A 19,006-nucleotide genomic window follows, 5' to 3' on the forward strand; every position below is an offset into this window, starting at 1 on the left:
GGCCCAGAGCTTTGCCCCCATTTCCTGCAGGACAGCCCCATTCCATCCTCAGCCAGTCCTGAGCCCAGCCTCCAGGGAGGACTGGTCTGGTTCTAGGCCTGTGAGTGGCCTTTCCTTGCTGACCACTGGGGCTGGCTAGGCATTGGAGCAGGTGGCAGAGGGATACAGTGGAAGCGGAGGAGGAAGATCAGTGTGCTGCCCCAACCAGCACCTGCTCCCAGGGGCCCCTGGAGTTGAGTGGGGGCTCAGCTGCCCGCTCTGGTATAAATGGTCACCTCATGATGCCTCCTCAGCAGGGATGCTGTGCAGACGAGGGCAAGCCTGACTCCAGCCAAGCCCACACGAGCTCCGTGAATGGCAGCCTATGACCTTTGAGCTGAGGTCCCTTGGGGAGGCCCCCTCAGCCCACTCACCTCTAAGCTGCCCCAGTCTTCGTCATCCCATCTGTCAGCAGTACTGCTGTCCTCTGCTGTGTCCTTATCCTCCTCTTGTGTCTCCCAGTGGCCTGAGGTCGCGGGTGTGGCAGGGACAGGGGTGGGGGCCGGGGCAGGAAGTCCTGAGGAGCAGAGGCTCACTGAGTTCCCACACACTGGTTCCCAGGAAAGTCTCGGAACAGGGCAGAGGTTGTGGGGTGTGGGCGGAGTTCACGAGGGGACGAGACCCTATCCCATCCCTTATGTCCCCATCATGACCCCAGGGAGAGGCTTATCATAACAGATCTTGGGTGCCAGCACCCCCAATCCTCAGTCACTGATTCAGCCAGTCGGGGACACTCACCCTCGGGCACGGGTCTCTGGGGGACATTGGTCTCAGCCGGGGTAGCTGTGGGGTGTGCACGGATCAACTTGGAGGTGAGTGAGGAGACCCCTGTCACAGCCCAGCCTGCCCAGCTGGCTGCGGCTCCTCCCATTCCAGGACTGGAGGCGGCATGGACGTCCTTTTCTAGGCAGTGACCGGGGAGAGAGACAGGTATAAGACACCTGGCATCCATGGGGAAGGTGATAGGACGGCAAGAACCGAAACAGAGCAGCCTGTAGTGAGCCCCCTTCTCCAGGCCTGCGTTCTCCCATCTATAAGATGGGGGGTAAGGGTGGTGTCAAGTCTGCTCTCTGGGGTTCTTCCAGCTTTCAGATACTCCAGTGAGGTGGAAGGGGTTCACGACAGGTGACAGTCAAGGAAGGATGTGGCAGGAGGAAGAGGGAACATGAATGTGGGCCACTCACCCACTTCGGCCAGCTGGGTGGGGTCCTCTGACACAGACTCCAGTTTGGACAGGAAGCTTCGGATGGCCTTGAAGGCCTGTGGGATAGCAAGGGGCAGAGCTGGGGCCTCCAGGGTTCCTGGGAGCCCACCTGGCCAGCGTGGGCCCTGCATCCCCTAGTGCCCAGCTCCAGGGCCAGGCCCCAGCTGTGCCTCACCTGGTCCCGCACCGATTTCTCAGGATCCACCGTGAGGCCACAGAGCACAGGCAGGATCTTGTGGGCGCAGTCACTCATTGAATAGAGGTTATGGGTGGCAGCGAAGCCCAGGACGCCCGCGACCCGGGATGGTGCAAATGGGTCCTTAGTGGCCCGGCTGAAGGCAGAGGTGAGGACCCTGTGTCTGGTCTGGGGTGGGGCAGGGGAGAGGGCTCCTGAGTGTAGGCTCAGTCCTGGGGCCCAGAACTGCCAGACCTCCCTTCCCAGAGCAGAGGCCAGGGCCCCCCAAGTCTGAAAAATGTGTTAATCACTATCAAAGGGGGAGAATGGACTGGAAACTCTGGATCTTGGCTTCGTCCCAGATGACTGGGCTCACGCTGCCTCACAGTGACAGGGACAGAGCAGCAGCTACCCTGGGTCTGGGGCCTGTGCCTCCCCTCCCATCTGTCCCACTGACCCAATTCATTCATTCCTGTTTACTTTCTGGGCACTGCAGGCGTCAGATGTACAAATGTTGGCTGAGAGGAGACACACATACCGTGGGCTCAAGCCGTCCTGGGTTCAGTTCCCAGCTACTGGCTGTGTCACCTGGTGCCACTCAATCCACCCCTCAGACACTGGGGTTGGGAGTGCCCACAGCCTAGGTCTCGGGGAGGACAACGGCCCCCACACGAGGAGGCCTGGCCCTGGAGGCCGTGGTTCTGTAACAGTGACAGAACGGCCAGCACCTGTGTGGGGCACTCACGCTGGCACTGAGGTAGGAGCCGATTTTGCCCAGGCAGACGGTGGTGTTGCAGCGGATGGGGCCCTGCTCGTCCTTGGCCTGCAGCCGCGCGAAGTGCTTCATCAGCTCCACGTTCAGGTTGGCCTCGTTCAGCTTCGGGGCCAGGAGCAGCATGGACTGCAGGGCGGGGACAGTGGCAACTGTGGGCCAAGGGCCACACGCAGGAGTGGCCGCCTGGGAGGGTGCCGAGGACACCCACCAAAGCCCTCCCACTCCTACCTCCAAACACGGTCGTGGTCCCTACCCAGAATGCTGAGGAAAGGGACCCCCGTTTCTCTATCCCCTTAACAGCAAAACCTCCGAAGTGTGTCTGCACTGTCTCCCATCTCTCTCACCTGCTCTCTCTTGCCTGCACTCTACTCAGATTTCAGCCCCCACACACTCTCTACCAGTTGGCTGGGGTTGAGGTCCGCAGTGACCTCCACGTTGATAAACCCAATGGCCAATTCTCCATCCTCACCAAACTTGAGCCCTCAGCAGCTGACATTCCCGAGCTCTCCCTCCTTGAAACTTCAGTTCCTCGTCTGCCAGGACACCACCATCTCCTGGTTCTCCTCTGACCTCGCCGGCTGCCCTTTCCGTCTCCTTTTGCTGAGCTCCTACTGTTCAGACCCCGCGAGTTACTCTTCAGGCCCCTTCTCTTTCACACCTCACCCTAGGTGATCTCACCCCTTCCATGGCTTGGCATGCCCGGTAGCTGACAACACCCAGATATGCACCTCTAGCCCCGACTCCTTCCCTAAACTGCACACGCACAACCAGACCCGACATCTCCACCTGGCTGTCTAACAGACATGGCCAAGACTGGACCCAACACCTCCTGCACACTGAGAATTCCTCCGTCTTCTCAGTAAACAGCTACTTAACCTTCCAGTGGCTCAGGCTAGAAGCTTCAGAAACCCCCTTGATTCCATATCTATCCAGCAGCGAATACCGTTGGCTTCACCTTCGGAATGTGGCCCCTTCTCCTTCTCTCCACCTGCTGCTACCACGCACAAGTGAGCCACTGTCACCTCTCACCTGGGCCACTACAACAGCCCCTAACAGTATCCCAGCTTCCACCCTTGATCTGAGAGCCAATTCTCCACACAGCAACACAGCAATTCTTTAAAAACAAGTCAGACCAGGTCAGTGCTCAGCTCACTCCCCAGTGGCTCCCAGCAAATGTGTCAGGTCCCTGCCACAGCCTGCGAGGCCTCGGCCCCCAACCCCACCATTACCTCTCAGACTCCACCTCCCACACCCATGCCCTTTCAACCACACGAACCCTCTTGCTGCTACTTCTACACTTCGAGCACAGGCCAGTCTCAGGACCTTTGCACATGCTGTTTGTTCTTTCTGCAAGGAGCACATTTCCTCTAGATCTCCATATAGCTCAATCCCTCACCTCGGTTCCTTAAATGACACCTCATCAGCAAGGTCTTCCCTCATCACTGTTTCTAAAACTGGAAACCCTTCTCTTCACACTCTCTCACTTTCTAACACAATACATATTTTCTAACTCTGTTTATTGTCTGCCAAACCCACTCCCTGTCCCCTCAAAAGAAGCTCTGTGAGAGCAGGAAGCTTGGTCGGCCTATGCATACTGCATCCCAGAGAGGGGCTCAGCCAGTGTCTGCTCCTCCAGCAGCTGCTGAGCTGCACCCACTTGCAGCCTGGACCCACATGCAGGATGGTTCCTGCCCTTCCCATGACCTGCTCACCAACAGAGGTCAACCAAGACTTGTGTGTCCTGGTTACAGTAAGACCCCTCCAACCCTTGGAAAACCAGGGGTGGCCACTCTGGGCCTGGCCACACCCACCTTGACAGTCTGCTCCCGGATGGCAGGGTTGGTGTCCAGGAAGCCATGCACGACGTGGGGAAAAATCTGGGTGTTGACTGTTGGCTCATCAAGGTATTGGATGAACTGCTCCATCTGTGGCCCAGGTGTGGGGCGTGAAAACTCAGTCAGCCCCTCCACCCCCCACCACACCGTGGGACCATTTGTGGCTTAATTCCCTACCTGGCAGGCAGGCACTGGCTGGCCAGGCCAGTCTCCTGAGCCCCCACCATGCATCTGGCCTCTGTCTGGCCTCAAGCCCGCACGGAGGGGTTAGAATAGGTCAGGAGGGTGATGGGAAGAGCCGGGGACTGGGAACGGACGGCTTGGCCTCTGGCCCTGCTCAGCAGGCCGACTGTGTCACGCCCCCTCTCAGACCCTCCATGGCCTCTTCTGGAAGAGGGGGCATCACCCCTGCCCAGACAAGTGTCGTGAGGAGGGCTGGTGCATTTGGCAGTTGGAGAGGGAATGATACCTCGGAGCCACTAGATACTTCCTGGCTCACAAGGGGCCCCCACCCTCGATCCCATCGGTCCTGTCTGATGCTCCCAGCTGCCCTTGGGTTGGCAGAAGAGACACCATCCCCACTCTAGGGTAGCTGAGCCAGGAGATTGAGGGGTATTTGAGCCGTAGCCTGGGCAGGCTGGGCATTCCCAAAGCCGCCAGTGAGCCCCGGGATTATCTCCATTTCCTGAGAGCTCGTCCTCACTGGTCCCTACCTGTGTGTATGTTTGGGCAGGGCTTTGGGTGTCAGGGCAGGGGCTCCAGCCACCTGCCCAGGGTTGGTGGTGGGATAAGGGCCTCTCCAGCAGCCAGAGTGGGGGCTGCGTGGCGTGGAGGGGTCAGGGCCTGGCCGGGGCCCCTACCTGCTGTAGGAGGCGGATGCGCATGGCCCGGTCGGTGGATGAGAACATCTTGACCACAACGGGGATGATCTTCTGCTGATACTCCTCGGCGCTGAGGAACTTGCCCACCTGAGAGGAGGAGCAGGAAGCGGGGCTCAGCTACAACCACAGGATGAGCGAAGCCACTGGGCTCATTTAAGCTCCCCAGGCTCCCTGCTGATCTCCCAGGGTGGGAAGGGGGTGGTGGTGGGGGCACAGGCACTTCCTCAGCAGCCTCTGCGCCATACTCCAGCTCAGCTAGCCCTGCCCTTAACCTGTTTGGGTCAAGCCTCGCTCAGAAGGCTGACAAAGGTGCCGCATCCCTCTATAATCAGGCGGCCACCTGCCACACACACACACATGCACAGAATTCTGCCTACGCTTTCTGGGGGTTCCCAGTGATACAGGATTTGCTTGCTGTCTTCTCCACTTCCCCATGCTAAGTCCAGGGTGGGCAGAAGGGGAATGGCAGATACCCAGGTAAGGGTGGACTGGGGTCTGAGGAATCCCCTAGCAGCCAGGAAAGCTGAGGGCCAAGTGGTCAAGTGCCAAGATGGAAAGTGAGGTGGTAAGCAGGTGATCCCCTGGTTCCTGGGAACTGGGATGGGAACACAGGGCAGTCCAGGAGGGCTGTCTGGGGGAAATGGAGGAAGGGCTGAGGGATCGGAAACAAGGGGCCTTTGGAAAAAGAAATTTGGAGGTAGGGGGTTTCCCTTCTCCAAGGACAAGAGGTCCCCCCAGCCTCCTGACAGCTGGTCAGGTGGCCCTGGCTGGCTAAACCACCAGGGTGTCGGCAGAAAGCCAAGTTCTCATGGGGGCTCAGGTCTGCCCTCACCAGGCTGCCCCTCTCCAGGATGGTTCCACAGGGCTGGCTGGCTCCCACAGTTCCTGGGGCTCCCAGCCTTGCTCGTCTCCCTTCACTGAGGCCCTGGCCCTGCTCACCTTGAAGAGGGGTGTGAGGACCACGGCCCCTGCATTGCCAAACTCGAAGGCAGTCAGCAGCTGGGGTAGCACTTTGTGCCGGCAGAAATCCTCGGGGAAGGAGTCTAGGCTCTTGCTTAGCTCCTGGAAGAACTTTTGCTTCTCAGCCGGCTCTTTGATCTGGGGGAGCGAGGACAGGATACAAGGAAGAGGAAATCAGCCTGGTCATGGCCCTACCCAACCACAGGCAAGGACTAGGGGTCACCCCAGCCTGAAGGAGAACTTAAGCTTGTGAGCCCAATGGCCTGGGTTGAAATCCCAACTCTCCCATCTATCAGCCTTGTGACTTCGGGCAAGTTTCTGCATCTGTAAATTGGGATGATAACTATACTACTTCCCAGCGTTGTTCTCAGGATTCGACCAGAAGATGCACATGACAGCTGCCAGCAGTGCCCAGCACACCACAGGTGCTCAGTCAGGTGGCGAGTGTCATTCTCATCACTGCCACCTGACCTGTTGCTAGGGAAGCAGCTACCAGGGGGATCAGGCCCTCTATCAGCATTACCTCTATTCCTCAAGACAACCCAAAATGTGAGTACCAGTAACGTCATCACACAGATGAGGAAACTGAGGCTCAGAGAGGTGAAGGGGCTTGCTCTTTTCTCCTGGCCCTGGCCAGGTCAGGCACACCTACAACCCCACACTGGGTGGGGTTCACGGCAGGCTGTGGGACAGCAGGGCCCAAACCACTCACTAGGCCCAAACCAGCCAGATTGTCAACTCAAAGTCTCCTTTGGTCCTCCTAACCTCTCAGAGGCCATAATACCCACAACTCACATATCCTGAGGACTACGTGCCAGGCAGGGTTACATGGTAAAATCTTTACACAGATTAAATAATCCTCCTCACAGCTTTATGAGGTAAGTACCGATGTAATACACATTTAATGCAACAAGGACACTGAGGCACAGAGAGGGCAAGGAGCTTGTCCAAAGTCACACAGCTAAGAAGTGGTCAGGGGAGAGTTTGACTCAGTGGTCTGGCACCTCTGCTACACCCTGTGAAGAGGTGTTGTCATTCCATTTACAGACAGGGAGGCTGAGGCTCAAGGTCACCTGCCAAGAGTGGCCAGGCAGGGACTCTAACTCAGTCCAGTATGCTTCCAAGGTTCCTGTGCTCTCTGCTGTATCCTCGCCTCCACAGCCGCTGCCTAGCCCAGAAGAGGCGGCCTCTGGCTGGGGAGGACGGGGACCTGGTTGGTTCTTGAGCGGCTCAATCCAACATGGGAGACAGGCTCAGTGCTCTGACAGCAGAGCTCAGGGGGAGCCAAGGACCAGAGAAAAGCCAAACCACATCCAAGGTCACACATCGAGAGAGTCACAGCTGGGTTGTCTCCATCCAATGACAGGAAGAGGGGCCCCTGGGCACTGCCCTCCCGCATTCTCTTGCAACTTGACAGAAACAGCCTATTTTCTCTGGGCACATTTTAAGAAGGGCAGCCTGGCAGAGCCAGCCATGTGATAAGAATTCCAGCACTTCTTCAAGACACAGCTCAGGCTCCCATCTGCCCAAAGCCCTCCCAGCTCCCATCTGAGTCACACAAGATTCCAAAGAGCATCACGGTCTGTGGAAGTGCCTGTCACTCCGCCCCGCTCCAGATTCTAAGTCATCTCTCTGTGTGCCCCACACGTGGCCAGGTCAGAGCACAGCCTCCCTCCTTCATCCCCTATGACAACCCTATGGGCTAACAGATACTACTGTCAACCCCATTAGACAGATATGAACACTGAGGTTCAAAGAGGTTAAGCCAAAGTCTCTCTCCTCACCATCTTCCCATTGACTGTTCCCTTTGTCTGGGACACCCTTTTCCAGTTCCCATCCCCATCCCACTTTCATGCACTTCAGGTCTCAGCTCAAATGTCACCTTTCACAGTGTCCTTCCCTGAGTACCTTCCTGGCATGTATCCTCATCCCAGGAAGCCCACATTTCCTCATTTCTGTGTTTTCTGTCCCTCTCCCCCAACAAGAGTCCCCAAGGTGGGGACCTGGTCCGTTTACTCCCTGATAGATCCCTGAGGGCAGGGATCTGGGTCTGATTCCTTCCTCCCCTCAGTGCAGCCCAGCACCGGGCCCAGCACACATCAGGGACGAGGCCAGAAAGTATGTGTGGAGTTGATGGTGGCCAAATGCAGTCACTAAGCACCTACATGCCAGACACTACACTATGCTCTTTCAATTCACTGACTCCTCACCACGCTCCTTGGTGGTAGGTGTTATTATTAGGCCTGAGCTTCAGCCAAGGGAAGTCACACAGCAGTAAGAGCAGGAGCCAGAGTTGGAACCCAGAGAGCCTAGCTGAACCCACAGTCCATGCCAGTTTACAAAGATCTAACCATGAGGGAGCCTGCAAAGCTGTGGGGAGGGGGAGGGAACAGGGGTGCGGAACACAGGCCCAAAGCCCAGGGTGTGGCGGGGAAGGGGGCTCACCTGAATCTCTTCCAGGAAGAGGTTGGTCTCCACGAAACGGTTGTTCATGAAGCCACCAGGTGCTCGGCAGTTCTGCAGGAAGCGCGCTGGGTTGGGACGCATCTTGGGGTTGGCTCCGACCAGCTCACAGTAATGGGGCACCAGCGATTTGGGGATCTGTGGGAGAAGGGTCAGTGTCGGGGCAGGCCTGGTGGGCTGGCAGTGAGGCGCAGGGCGTGGGCCACACACTCACCTTCCCAGGGTTGCGCAGGGCGGCGGCCCGAGGTAGGGGCCCATTGAAGACTTCCCAGATGAGGCAACCCAAGCGCCACATGTCAGCTGACCTGAGACAGTGACCAGAGGTGCTCAAGGCCCTGCCTCCTACCGGCCCAGGCCTAGAACCCGCCTTAGGCACCAGCCACATACTGCATGGCAGACCCTGGGCTGTGTCCCTCTGCTGCTCCTCCAATCAGCCCAATAAGCAGGTTTCATGAGTCCCATTTGACACATAAAGAAACAGGCTCAGCAATGTAAGGACATCTGTCCCAAGTCACACAACTTGCAAATTCAGAACCACCAAACCCAAAAAGCCTGTTGATGCCGCCCCACCTCCCTGAGGATCCCTGGAGCAGAGGAGTCCCACCCTGATTCCCTCCCCAGCCAGGCAACAGGGGACAGGGGAGTGCTAGCTCCTCTAGGGGTCTTGAGGCTGCAGAGCTTCCAGAACAGAGCAGGTTGGGGCATGTCACCCCCAGTCACCCACCACTTCTCTCGGACCGCTTTGCCACCGCTATCAGCCAACTCCGGGGGGTCATAGTGCTCAAGCTCGGGGATCCCCTTGCTGGGGGGTCCGCCACCATTGCCCTGGGCCGAGTACATGTAATCCAGGCCTCCAAGCTTCCACTCGCCGGCGCGGTCCACAAACACAGCGGCCATACAGACATTGTTGTGGATGAGGTTGCAGTCATTGACCAGGAAGCTGAGGGCTTTCTGGGGGCAGAAGGAGCCATCACACCCCAGTACCTGAAGCCCCCCAGCCCTGGTCTCATCACCACTGCCCCCCACCTCACCACGATCTGGTGCAGCCCCCAGGAGAGCTCCAGTTCCTTCAGGCCACCAGCTTCCTGGCGTGCCTTGAGGTACACTGCCAGCGGAGTCACAGCCTCTGTCACGACGTGGAGGCATTTGTCTGTCTGAAGAGGGGACATGGGGATATCAGGGCAGGGTGGGGAAAGGGGGGAGGTGAGACATGATGGGGAGAGAGGTGGTCAGCGGAAACAAATCTGGGGGTGCTGAGACAAAGGGGTGGAAGCTGGGAGAAAGTGAGGGGCAGAGATGAGGCAGACTGGGCAGCAGGTACCTCCAGCCCATCGATGTAGGCCAGAATGTTGGGGTGCCGGAGAGTTTTGAGGCGCTTGAAGGCAGCTTTGGCCACCTGGGTCTGCTCTTCCGCGCCGGGCTTCACGTCATACACGAAGATGGACACCGGGCTGCCTGTGGCCTGGGGGAGAGCAGAGGGACCTCAGGAGTGTGGGGCGGGCCCCGGGCTGACTGCTCCAGCTCCGAAATGACCCCCAGAGCGGTTTAGTGCTTGAAGGAAAGGTCTCCCAGCTGGGTCTCTCCCCATGTCAGCCCTCAGGTACTGAGACGGGCCCACGTGACCCCGGTTCCGTCCGCCTGTCGGTCTCTCGGTCCTTCCGCCCGCCACGTCGGCACTGCTCGTCCCCCTCCCCCGGCCCGTTGACTCGAAGGCTCCGCAGCCACGTCAGGCGGGGCGCGACGCGGCGGAGCCGGCGGCGCTAACTAGGCAAGGCCGAGGTCGGCCGCGGCCTGCGGAGCTGGGCAGCGCTCACCTTCTTGCGGCCGCTGTGCAGGGCCCAGGGCCCCGGCGGGCCTCCGTCAGCGGGTTCCGGGCTGAGCTCGAACGGGAAGTCCCGGACCGGGTCCCGGGCAAAAAACCACATCGTCGCCGCCGCCGCCGCGGGCTCGGGCCCCTCAGCTCCCGGTCCTTGGCCGCCCGAGCCGGGGCGGGGCGGGGCGAGGGCGGAGTCTGGGCGGGGCCTGTGCCAGTGGGCGGGGCCTTGCCAGTGGGCGGGGCGGAGGGGCACGGCAGGTGGGCGGAGCGCGTGCTCTCCCATCGCTGCCAGCCACCGGCTTCGCCGCGCTAGCAAGTCACCCGAACTCTCCAAGCCTCCGTGTCCTTATATCTAAAATGTAGGTGGTAATAGACTACACCTCCAAGCGTTATTTAAGGATGAGAGCTTGAGAAGGGACAGATGGGGAAACCGCGGCAAGGAAGAGAGATGGGGAGACCGATGGAAAAGGAAGTCGACAGACATACAAAAAGGGGTGCAATGAGAAGTGAGGTAGAAACAAGGAGGGCGAGACCTCAAGCCAGACACTCTTTCACCAGCCAGTGGATGCCATAGTGTCGGTGGAGTGACCAGGCAAGAGGCACAGAGAGACAGAGCCTCTGAGACGCAGCGTGGGTGGGGGCCAGAGAGTGAAGCAAAGGTCCAGGGGAGGTCCAGGAACCCTGGGGCAGGGGAGGGGACCTGGGAAGGGAAGAGGCACTGACCCGGAAAAAGGAGAAGGGTAAAGGAGGAACAACCCAGCAAGTTCAGAAGAGAACAGAGGGCCCGATGGGGGCCCCTGCTCTCCTGGGCTCAGCAGACAGGGCTCTGGTCTACAGGGCCAGCATCTCCTCCAGGACCCCCAGCGCCTGTACAGATTGAGGCTGTCAGCAGCAAAGTGGTGTCAGCAACTCAAATGCCAGTCACACTGCTGGGGACGCAGCCCCCTAGCTGGACAGATCCCAGTGTCCAGGAGGGGTTGGGCAGGCAATGGCCTCTCTACAAGTAGGGTCTCAGGGAATCAAGGTGGGGACAGTCCCACAGCCACACCCTATAGAGTGTGGGTGAGATCCTGGAATTGCTTATGAAACGTCTAGTTGGGTTGCTTTCAGAGCAGATTCAAGAGCAAGGATGCCAAAGTCAGCAGAGCTGGGTTCGAATCCGGGTTCAGCCGCTCTCACTGGCTGTGGGAACTCACTTTACCCTCTGGGAGCTTTGGTTTCCCATCTATAAATTGGGGTGAACAGTGCCCTGCATCTCACTTGACACAGAACAACCACTCAGCAGACGCATTCTCTCCCTTTCCTTATCCAAGTACCTGTGTGGGATGGTCACACAGAGGGAGGATCAGTGTTGGCTACTTGGAGCAGAACAGACATGATGACTAGAGATCTTCTTGTGTGACTTTGATAGGAAGACAGCGACAACATTGTGAATATAGAGTCAGCAATACTGGGGGTGGGGAGCATTGGGTCACTGGAGAGCAGAGGTCTTAAACGCCAGAATATAGAGTCTAGAACTTTGTCCTACTGAAGAGTTGAGCCACAGCCTTAGCCATGTGTGTGCGAATGTGGAATGATGGAGAGGGAGAGGCTGGGGTGGGGTGGTGCTTTAGGATGGAGGTCATGGATGGAGGGGAGGGTCTAAGAACATAGGGTTCACATGGTGGCATTTAGTGGCACATTCTCTTAGCACCCACCAAATGTTAGGCCTGTGCAGTGCATGGGGCCTCGCCTAAAGAGGCAACATGTACAGGAAGGGCAGGACCACGGGGTTGCAGGGAGACCTGGGAGTCCCCAGTGCACAGAAGAACAGCGGGAGGTAGGCACCAAGCCTAGGACAGGCTGCACAGAGCACACCAGAAAACACAGTTACAAATGAAGGGTCAGAAAAGGGAGCTGGGGCCGGCCCAGTGGCTCAGACTGTTGGAGCTCCGTGCTTCTAACACCAAAGGGCTGCCGGTTAGATTCCCACATGGGCCAGTGCCAGATGGCTCAGTTGGAGCACATCCTCTCAACCAGTTTGACTCCTCGACTCCCGCAAGGGATGGTGGGCTGCGCCCCCTGCAACTAGCAATGGCAACTGGACCTGGAGCTGAGCTGCGCCCTCCACAACTAAGATTGAAAGGACAACAACTTGACTTAGAAAAGTCCCGGAAGTACACACTGTTCCCCAATGAAATCCCCTTCCCCAATAAAATCTTTAAAGAAAAGAAAAGAAAAGAAAAGAAAAGGGAGCTGCTTCACAGATTCTCTGCTAACTAACCCTGCTTCTACAGAGAAACCCAGCACAGGATACCATCTTCGGAAGGGGACAGCACCCCTTTCCCAAGCTCTCATCTTGTGCTGTCCTGCCTTCACATTGTGAGCCTACATTTCATCCACTGTAGAATGGGGACAATACTAGTTCCTCATCACTGCCCAATGAGGGGGGACCAGTGTTGTTCCCATCTCACAGATGAGGAAACTGAGGCTCTGAAAACTCATGTGGTAGGAAGTGGCAGGGCCTGAGCCCCTGTGCTGCTGGTTGCCTCCCTCACCAGCCAGGACTCGTCCAAGCATCCCTGCAAGCCCTGCCATGACCTGTGGACAACCTAGGGCAGGCAGGCATGGGACCTCTGGGGACACTAGGAGGCCAGTCACTCCAGAGGAGATACAGTAGGATGTCAAGCAGGCAGAACCCAGAGGTAGATGCGTAGGTCTGAATCCCATTTCTATGGGATCTTGGGCCAGTCACTTCAGCCCTCTTTCCTTGTATGTAAATGAAAACTATAAAAGTAACCATTGTGGTTAGTAGACGTATTTGGCCCCATATAAACAGCACACCAGGAAGGAAAATGGAAGGCCTTGAAAAGGAAGTTGTAAACAAGACTTGTGGTGTGGATGCAAAATAAAGGGAATGATTGGAAAGGCTCACTGATGGAAGTGATTTATTAACTGGAGGTCTTCAGATGACACAGGAGATGAAAACAATCCACAAAGGCAGGAAAATTAACCCCCGACCATGGTGCCTCTGGCAAGGTGGAGCATGAGAAAATACAGCTGGAATCACAGTCAGCGTTAGGACAGTCTTCTCAGTTTTGCAATACGTTATGTTGACCAAACGTTTATTTTCTCCAGGAAACTGAACGTTCTTCACTCCAGCTGTAATTTATTATTAGGAGTGTAATGTTCCTCTCCTTTCATGAAAGAGAAACACTTTCAGTTACTAAATTGATAAAAAGTTGTAAAATATTTTGGTTTTGTGTATTCAAGTAACATTCTGCTCTAACAGCATCAAGAGTCGGGGTGAGGAGGAATTGGGGTCTGCAGACACTGAGGTGGGAATTCGCTGGCCCAGCTGTAGTGAACAGCAAGTCAGCAGTACCTGTGAACCACTTTGCCCCAATAATTCCACTTCTAGAAACATGTCCTACACAAACTCTCCAAGTATGCAAAGACTCATACAAAGTTGTGTAGTTGTCAGAGCCTGGATTATGTCACCAGACTGTCAGTGTCCCAGCTCTGCTGCTTATGAGCTGTGCGACCTTGGCCACATTATCTGCTTTCTTTGTACCTCAGTTTTCTCACCTGTAAAATGGGTGGAATAATAGTATCTGTTCCATAGGTATCGTGGGCTGAATAATGTCCACTCAAAGATGTCCACCCCTTATCCCCTGGAAACGGTGGATTTGTTACCTCCCCAGTAAAAGGGATTTTGCTGTTGTGATTAAGGGTCTTGAGAGGGGGAGATGAACCTGGATTATCCAGGTGGGCCGGATAGTCACAAGGGTCCTTATAAGAGACAGGAGGATCACGGTGAGTAGGAGATGTGATGATGAGAGCAAGAGGGTGGAGCGAAGTGAGGAAGGGGTTGTGACCCAAGGAATGAAAGCAGCTTCTAGACGCTGAAAAAGACAAGAACACAGATTCTCCCCTGCAGCCCTCAGAAGGGACATGGCCCTGCTGAGACTTTCATTTTAGACTTCTATTATCCAGAACTGTAAGATATTGTGCTGTTTTAATCCACTAAATTTGCGGTAATTTGTTACAGTAGCCATAGGAAATGAACAGTGGGCATGTCGTGAGGGTGTGTGAGTTAATGTAATGCCTCAGTGTATATACAGCATATAGTGAGTGCTCAGTGAATGACTACTCCTATGTGGATCGCAGGACTGTTTGTAGTAACGGAAAAGTAGAACAATCCAAATGGCCGTCAGGAGCAGAGTGATTCAAAGCTCCCTGCGTCCTATGGAACCACCGCAACAGTTAATAAGGAAGGCTGCTCTATGGCTCATATCACAGCTGTTTTCTGAGTCCTCCCCGCATGTCACGACAGAGCTGAGCGCTCTCCTGCATTATCATCTCTGATCCTCAAAACAATATGCGGGTGTGTTTCAGTCTGAGAAACCACAAATATGAACAGGGAAAGTCTAATATAAAGAATTATTAACTATACCAGGGGATTGGAGTAACAAGGGATTGGCTAACGGGAAGTAAAGAGAACTCTAAAGAATATAGGAATATAAGAAGCAGCCCCCACCCCTAGGGCTGGACTAGAGCTCCCCGTCCCCCACCAAGAACTCCTGTCCAGCCCCAGGTCTGAGATAATCACCTGGCTGGAGATGAAATGGCTGTAGCTCACTGGATAGTAGTAGAGAAGTTGCTGAAGTGCTGAGCAGGTCTCATGGAACTTACTGGAAAGCTGTCCTTTCAGGTACTGGGGAAGAGGCACTCTAATACTCCCAGGGTCGGGGTGGGGAGCTGCTGGCCACCTGCGCTGCATGAGCCTGGTGCTGGCAAAGCTGCCCCCGACCCAGGAGCTGAAATAGAGAAGCCGCCCGGGCGGCAGAAGCCGGCTGAGAAGAGCTTGTCAACACCACCAAACAAACCTTTTCCTCAAGAAATGGCCATCACCGCCCTCTACTGGCTAAACTTAACATTGTGCCGTCTGGCAAAGGAAAAATATTTCAAGGACCCAGATCCCTTTTCACAGAGGAGGCAAACATGATGAATTTGGAATTGAGAGATAATAGATTAATAACTGGCACAGAATCATTAGTTCCATTTTTACAGATGAGGAAACTGAGGCTCTAGAGAGAGGAAGCTGCACAATCAGTGCTAGGATTTGCTGTGCTCTACAAAGCATTTAGAAAGCAGGCTGCAAAATGATCCCGGTTACGTCATTGCGGTAATCACTCCTCTCTCCATAAATGTGCATAGATTGTCACTGTGTGAGGGATAGATAAATGATAAATGTCTAACTATTACATTGTTTTGTGCACCTGAAATTAATAAAAAAATGTTTAAAATAAATAAAGTTGATAGGCAAAAGTAAAAAAAAAAAGAGTATAAAGCAATGATGTGACAAAAACACAAAGAAAGAAATAGAATAAAATGAATCACCTTATTTAAGGTGTCTTCTTGTAATAAAAAAAAGCGCACAGATATACTCTCCAAATTTGGAGGAATACACACCAAATGCCAGTGGTTTCCTCCAGGACACTGAAATTACAGGGTGTTCTCCTTGCTATATTAATCATTAGGTCAAACAGTATGAAATTGCTGTTTATAGGTCAAAAATAGTGAAATATTGGCAATTTCATACAGTTCAAAATAATATTTATTTCTGTGATGTGATGTTTGAAGTTTTCACAACGAGCATGAATTACTTTTATAAACAGGAAATTATATATATATGTACATTTCTATATATACTTATCCATATCCATATGTATATACATATACATACACACACAATAAATGTATGGATTACGTATGTATGTTTTGGAATGTCCTCCCTCCAACTGTCTTTTGCCTATAGTGGTATCTTTTCCTCCAATAAAATAGAAACTTTAAGCTAACAGGTATCCAAAGACTTCAGGGGAAAATATTTGTTATTCAACCCACTGCAAGTTCTCCAGAGCTACTTGCTAATGATAACTTACCATAGGAAAAAAACTGTCATTTGCATTCTTTGTATTTGTATTATGAGATTTAAGTCATGAAACAGAAAAGCTGCTATTAAAAAATAGTGGATCTCATGTGGCAGTTGACCAAATTTAATTTAGAAAGTATTTGAATTGTCGTTCATCCTAAATCTAAATATTCAGAATTGAAGAACACATTTCAATATCTACAAAAACATCTGAGAATAACAATAAGGTAAAACTTATTTTGCCTTTGAGCGGCTGGATGGCTCAGTTGGTTAGAGTGCGAGCTCTCAACAACAAGGTTGCTTGTTCAATTCCCACATGGGATGGTGGGCTGTGCCCCCTGCAACTAAAGATTGAAAAACGGTGACTGGACTTGGAGCTGAGCTGCGCCCTCCACAACTAAACTGAAGGAGACTTGGAGCTGATGGGCCCTGGAGAAACACACTATTCCCCAATATTCCCCAATTTAAAAAAAAAAAAAAGTTACTTTTTTTAAAAAAGGTTGTTTTTTTTTTAAATGTTGTTTTTGTTTTGTTTTGTTTTGTTAGCAAATATGATACCTATAAAAGAAGCTGCTCATAGTTCTGGTCTGTTGTGATAGACAGAATAATGACCCCATCCAAATGTCCATATCCTAATTCTCAAAAACTGTGAATATGTTACATGACAAGGGGGGAATTAAGGTTGCAGATGGAATCAAATTTATTAGTCAGCTGACCTTAAGGTAGAGTGTCCTAAATTATCCAGGTGTACCCAATGTAATCACAAGAGTCCTTGAAAGTGAGAGACCCAACATAACAATATATATTCTCAAATACACATAGAACAGTGTTCAGGATAAACTATGTGTTAGGCCAAAAAATAAGCTTCAGTAAATTTAAAAGAATAGAAATAATACAGTGTGTTTTCTGAACACAGTTGAATACAATTAGACATCAATCACAGAAAGAAATTTGGAAAACACAAATATGTAGAAATTAAAAGCAATACACTACTGGCTGGCCCAATGGCTCAGGCGGTTAGAGCTCGCTGCCAGTTCGATTCCCACATGGGCCAGTGGGCTCTCAACCACAAGGTTGCCAGTTCAATTCCTCGAGTCCCACAAGGGATGGTGAGCTCTGCCCTTGCAACTAAGACTGAACACAGCACCTTGAGCTGAGCTGCTGCTGAGCTCACAGATGGCTCAGTTGGTTGGAGCGTGTCCTCTCAACCACAAGGTTGCCAGTTCGACTCCTCGAGTCCCGCAAGGAATGGTGGGCTGCGCCCCCTGCAACTAGCAACGGCAACTGACCTGGAGCTGAGCTGCGCCCTCCACAACTAAGACTGAAAGGACAACAACTTGACTTGGAAAAAAAGTCCTGGAAGTACACACTGTTCCCCAATAAAGTCCTGTTCCCCTTCCCCAATAAAATCTTAAATAATAAATAAATAAATAAATAAATAAATAAATAAATAAATAAATAAATAAATAAAAGCAGTACACTACTAACTAACCAATTTCAAAGTCAAGGGAAAAATCAAAAGGGAAATTAGAAAATATTTTGAGATGAATGAAAGTGAAGACACAACCAAAATATGGCATACAGACAGAGCAATTCTTTGAGGGAAATTTTTTTGCTGTAAATACCTGTATTTTCTTTAAAAAGAAAGAAAGATCTCAAATCAATAACCTAAAGTTCTACCTTCTGAAACGGGAAAAAGATGAGAAAACTAAACCTAAAACAAGTGGAAGGAAGGAAATGATAAAGAGTGGAAATTTATGAAATAGAGAATAGAAAACCAATAGAGAAAAATCAATGAAACCAAAAGCTGATTATTTGAAAATATTAGTAAACATGACAAATCTTTAGCTAGGCTGACCAAGAAAAGAAGAAGAAGGCTCAAAGTACTAGACTTAGAAGTAAAAGACGGGACATTACTAATGATCTACTGGAAATAAAAAGGAATATAAAGGAATACTATAAATAATTATATGCCAATAAACTAGATAACTTAGATGAAATGAAAAAATTCTAGGGAGATGCAAACTACCAAAACTGACTCAGGAAGAAATACACAACCTGAATAGATCTGTAACAAGTAAAGAGATTGAATTAGTAATAAAAAACAAAAACAAAAACAACTACACATAAAGAAAAGTCCAGGCTCAGATGATTTCACTGGTGATTTCTACCAAACATTTAAAGAAGAATTTATACCAATTCTTCACAAACATTTCAAAAAAAAAAAAAAAAAAAACAGAAGAGGAGGGAACACATCCCAACTCATTCTATCAGGCCAATATTACCCCATACCAAAGTCAGACAAAGACCACAAGAAAACTACAGACCAAAATCTCTTATAAATATGGATGCAAAAATCCTCAACCCAGTAAACCAAATCCAGCAACATATAAAAAATTATATATTGTAATTAAGTGGGATTTACCCTAATACAAGGTTGGTTTAGCATCTGATAATTAATTAATGTAATATACCATATTAATAGAATTTAAAACATATCATCATCTTAGTAGAAGCAGAAAAATCATTTGACAGTATCAACACACTTTCATGATAACAACACTCGAAAAACTAGGGATAGAGTGGGACTTCCTTAACCTAATAAGGACATCTATGAAACATCAATAGCTAACATCCTACTCAATGGTGAAAGACTGGATGCTTTTCCCCTCAGGTCAGGAACGAGACAAAGATATCCACTTCACCACCTCCATCTTCAACATTGTACTGGAGTTCTAACCAGAGCAATTAATCAAGAAGAAATAAAAAAACATCTGGATTGGAAAGAAAGAAGTAAAACTATCTATATTTGCAGGTGACATGATGTCATCCATAGAAAATCCTAAGGAATTCATGAGAAAGCTATTAGAATTAATAAAGGAGTTGAACAAGTTTACAGAATACAAAATCAATATAAAAAATCAATTGTATTTCAAATACACTA

General features: G+C 51.8%; 1 protein-coding gene across 2 annotated transcripts in view; it reads right to left on the bottom strand.

Moving 5' to 3' along the window:
- The window catches only part of SCYL1 (SCY1 like pseudokinase 1), an 11,524-nt gene extending 1,197 nt beyond the window's left edge, over positions 1–10,327 (bottom strand). For both annotated transcript variants that reach the window (XM_033119927.1, XM_033119926.1), the window contains exons 1-14: positions 10,147–10,327; positions 9,654–9,794; positions 9,364–9,486; positions 9,057–9,283; positions 8,547–8,637; positions 8,315–8,470; positions 5,849–6,007; positions 4,889–4,996; positions 4,005–4,118; positions 2,164–2,319; positions 1,419–1,607; positions 1,224–1,299; positions 778–942; positions 414–556 (exon numbers count right to left, since the gene is read on the bottom strand). In XM_033119927.1, coding sequence (XP_032975818.1) covers positions 414–556; positions 778–942; positions 1,224–1,299; positions 1,419–1,607; positions 2,164–2,319; positions 4,005–4,118; positions 4,889–4,996; positions 5,849–6,007; positions 8,315–8,470; positions 8,547–8,637; positions 9,057–9,283; positions 9,364–9,486; positions 9,654–9,794; positions 10,147–10,257 — 1,959 coding nt within the window. In that variant the 5' untranslated portion in view covers positions 10,258–10,327. The remainder of the gene's footprint in view (positions 1–413; positions 557–777; positions 943–1,223; positions 1,300–1,418; positions 1,608–2,163; positions 2,320–4,004; positions 4,119–4,888; positions 4,997–5,848; positions 6,008–8,314; positions 8,471–8,546; positions 8,638–9,056; positions 9,284–9,363; positions 9,487–9,653; positions 9,795–10,146) is intronic.
- Positions 10,328–19,006: the final 8,679 nt, after the last annotated feature.

This window comes from Rhinolophus ferrumequinum, chromosome 11 (genome assembly GCF_004115265.2).
Source record: "Rhinolophus ferrumequinum isolate MPI-CBG mRhiFer1 chromosome 11, mRhiFer1_v1.p, whole genome shotgun sequence".
Lineage (NCBI taxonomy): Eukaryota > Metazoa > Chordata > Mammalia > Chiroptera > Rhinolophidae > Rhinolophus > Rhinolophus ferrumequinum.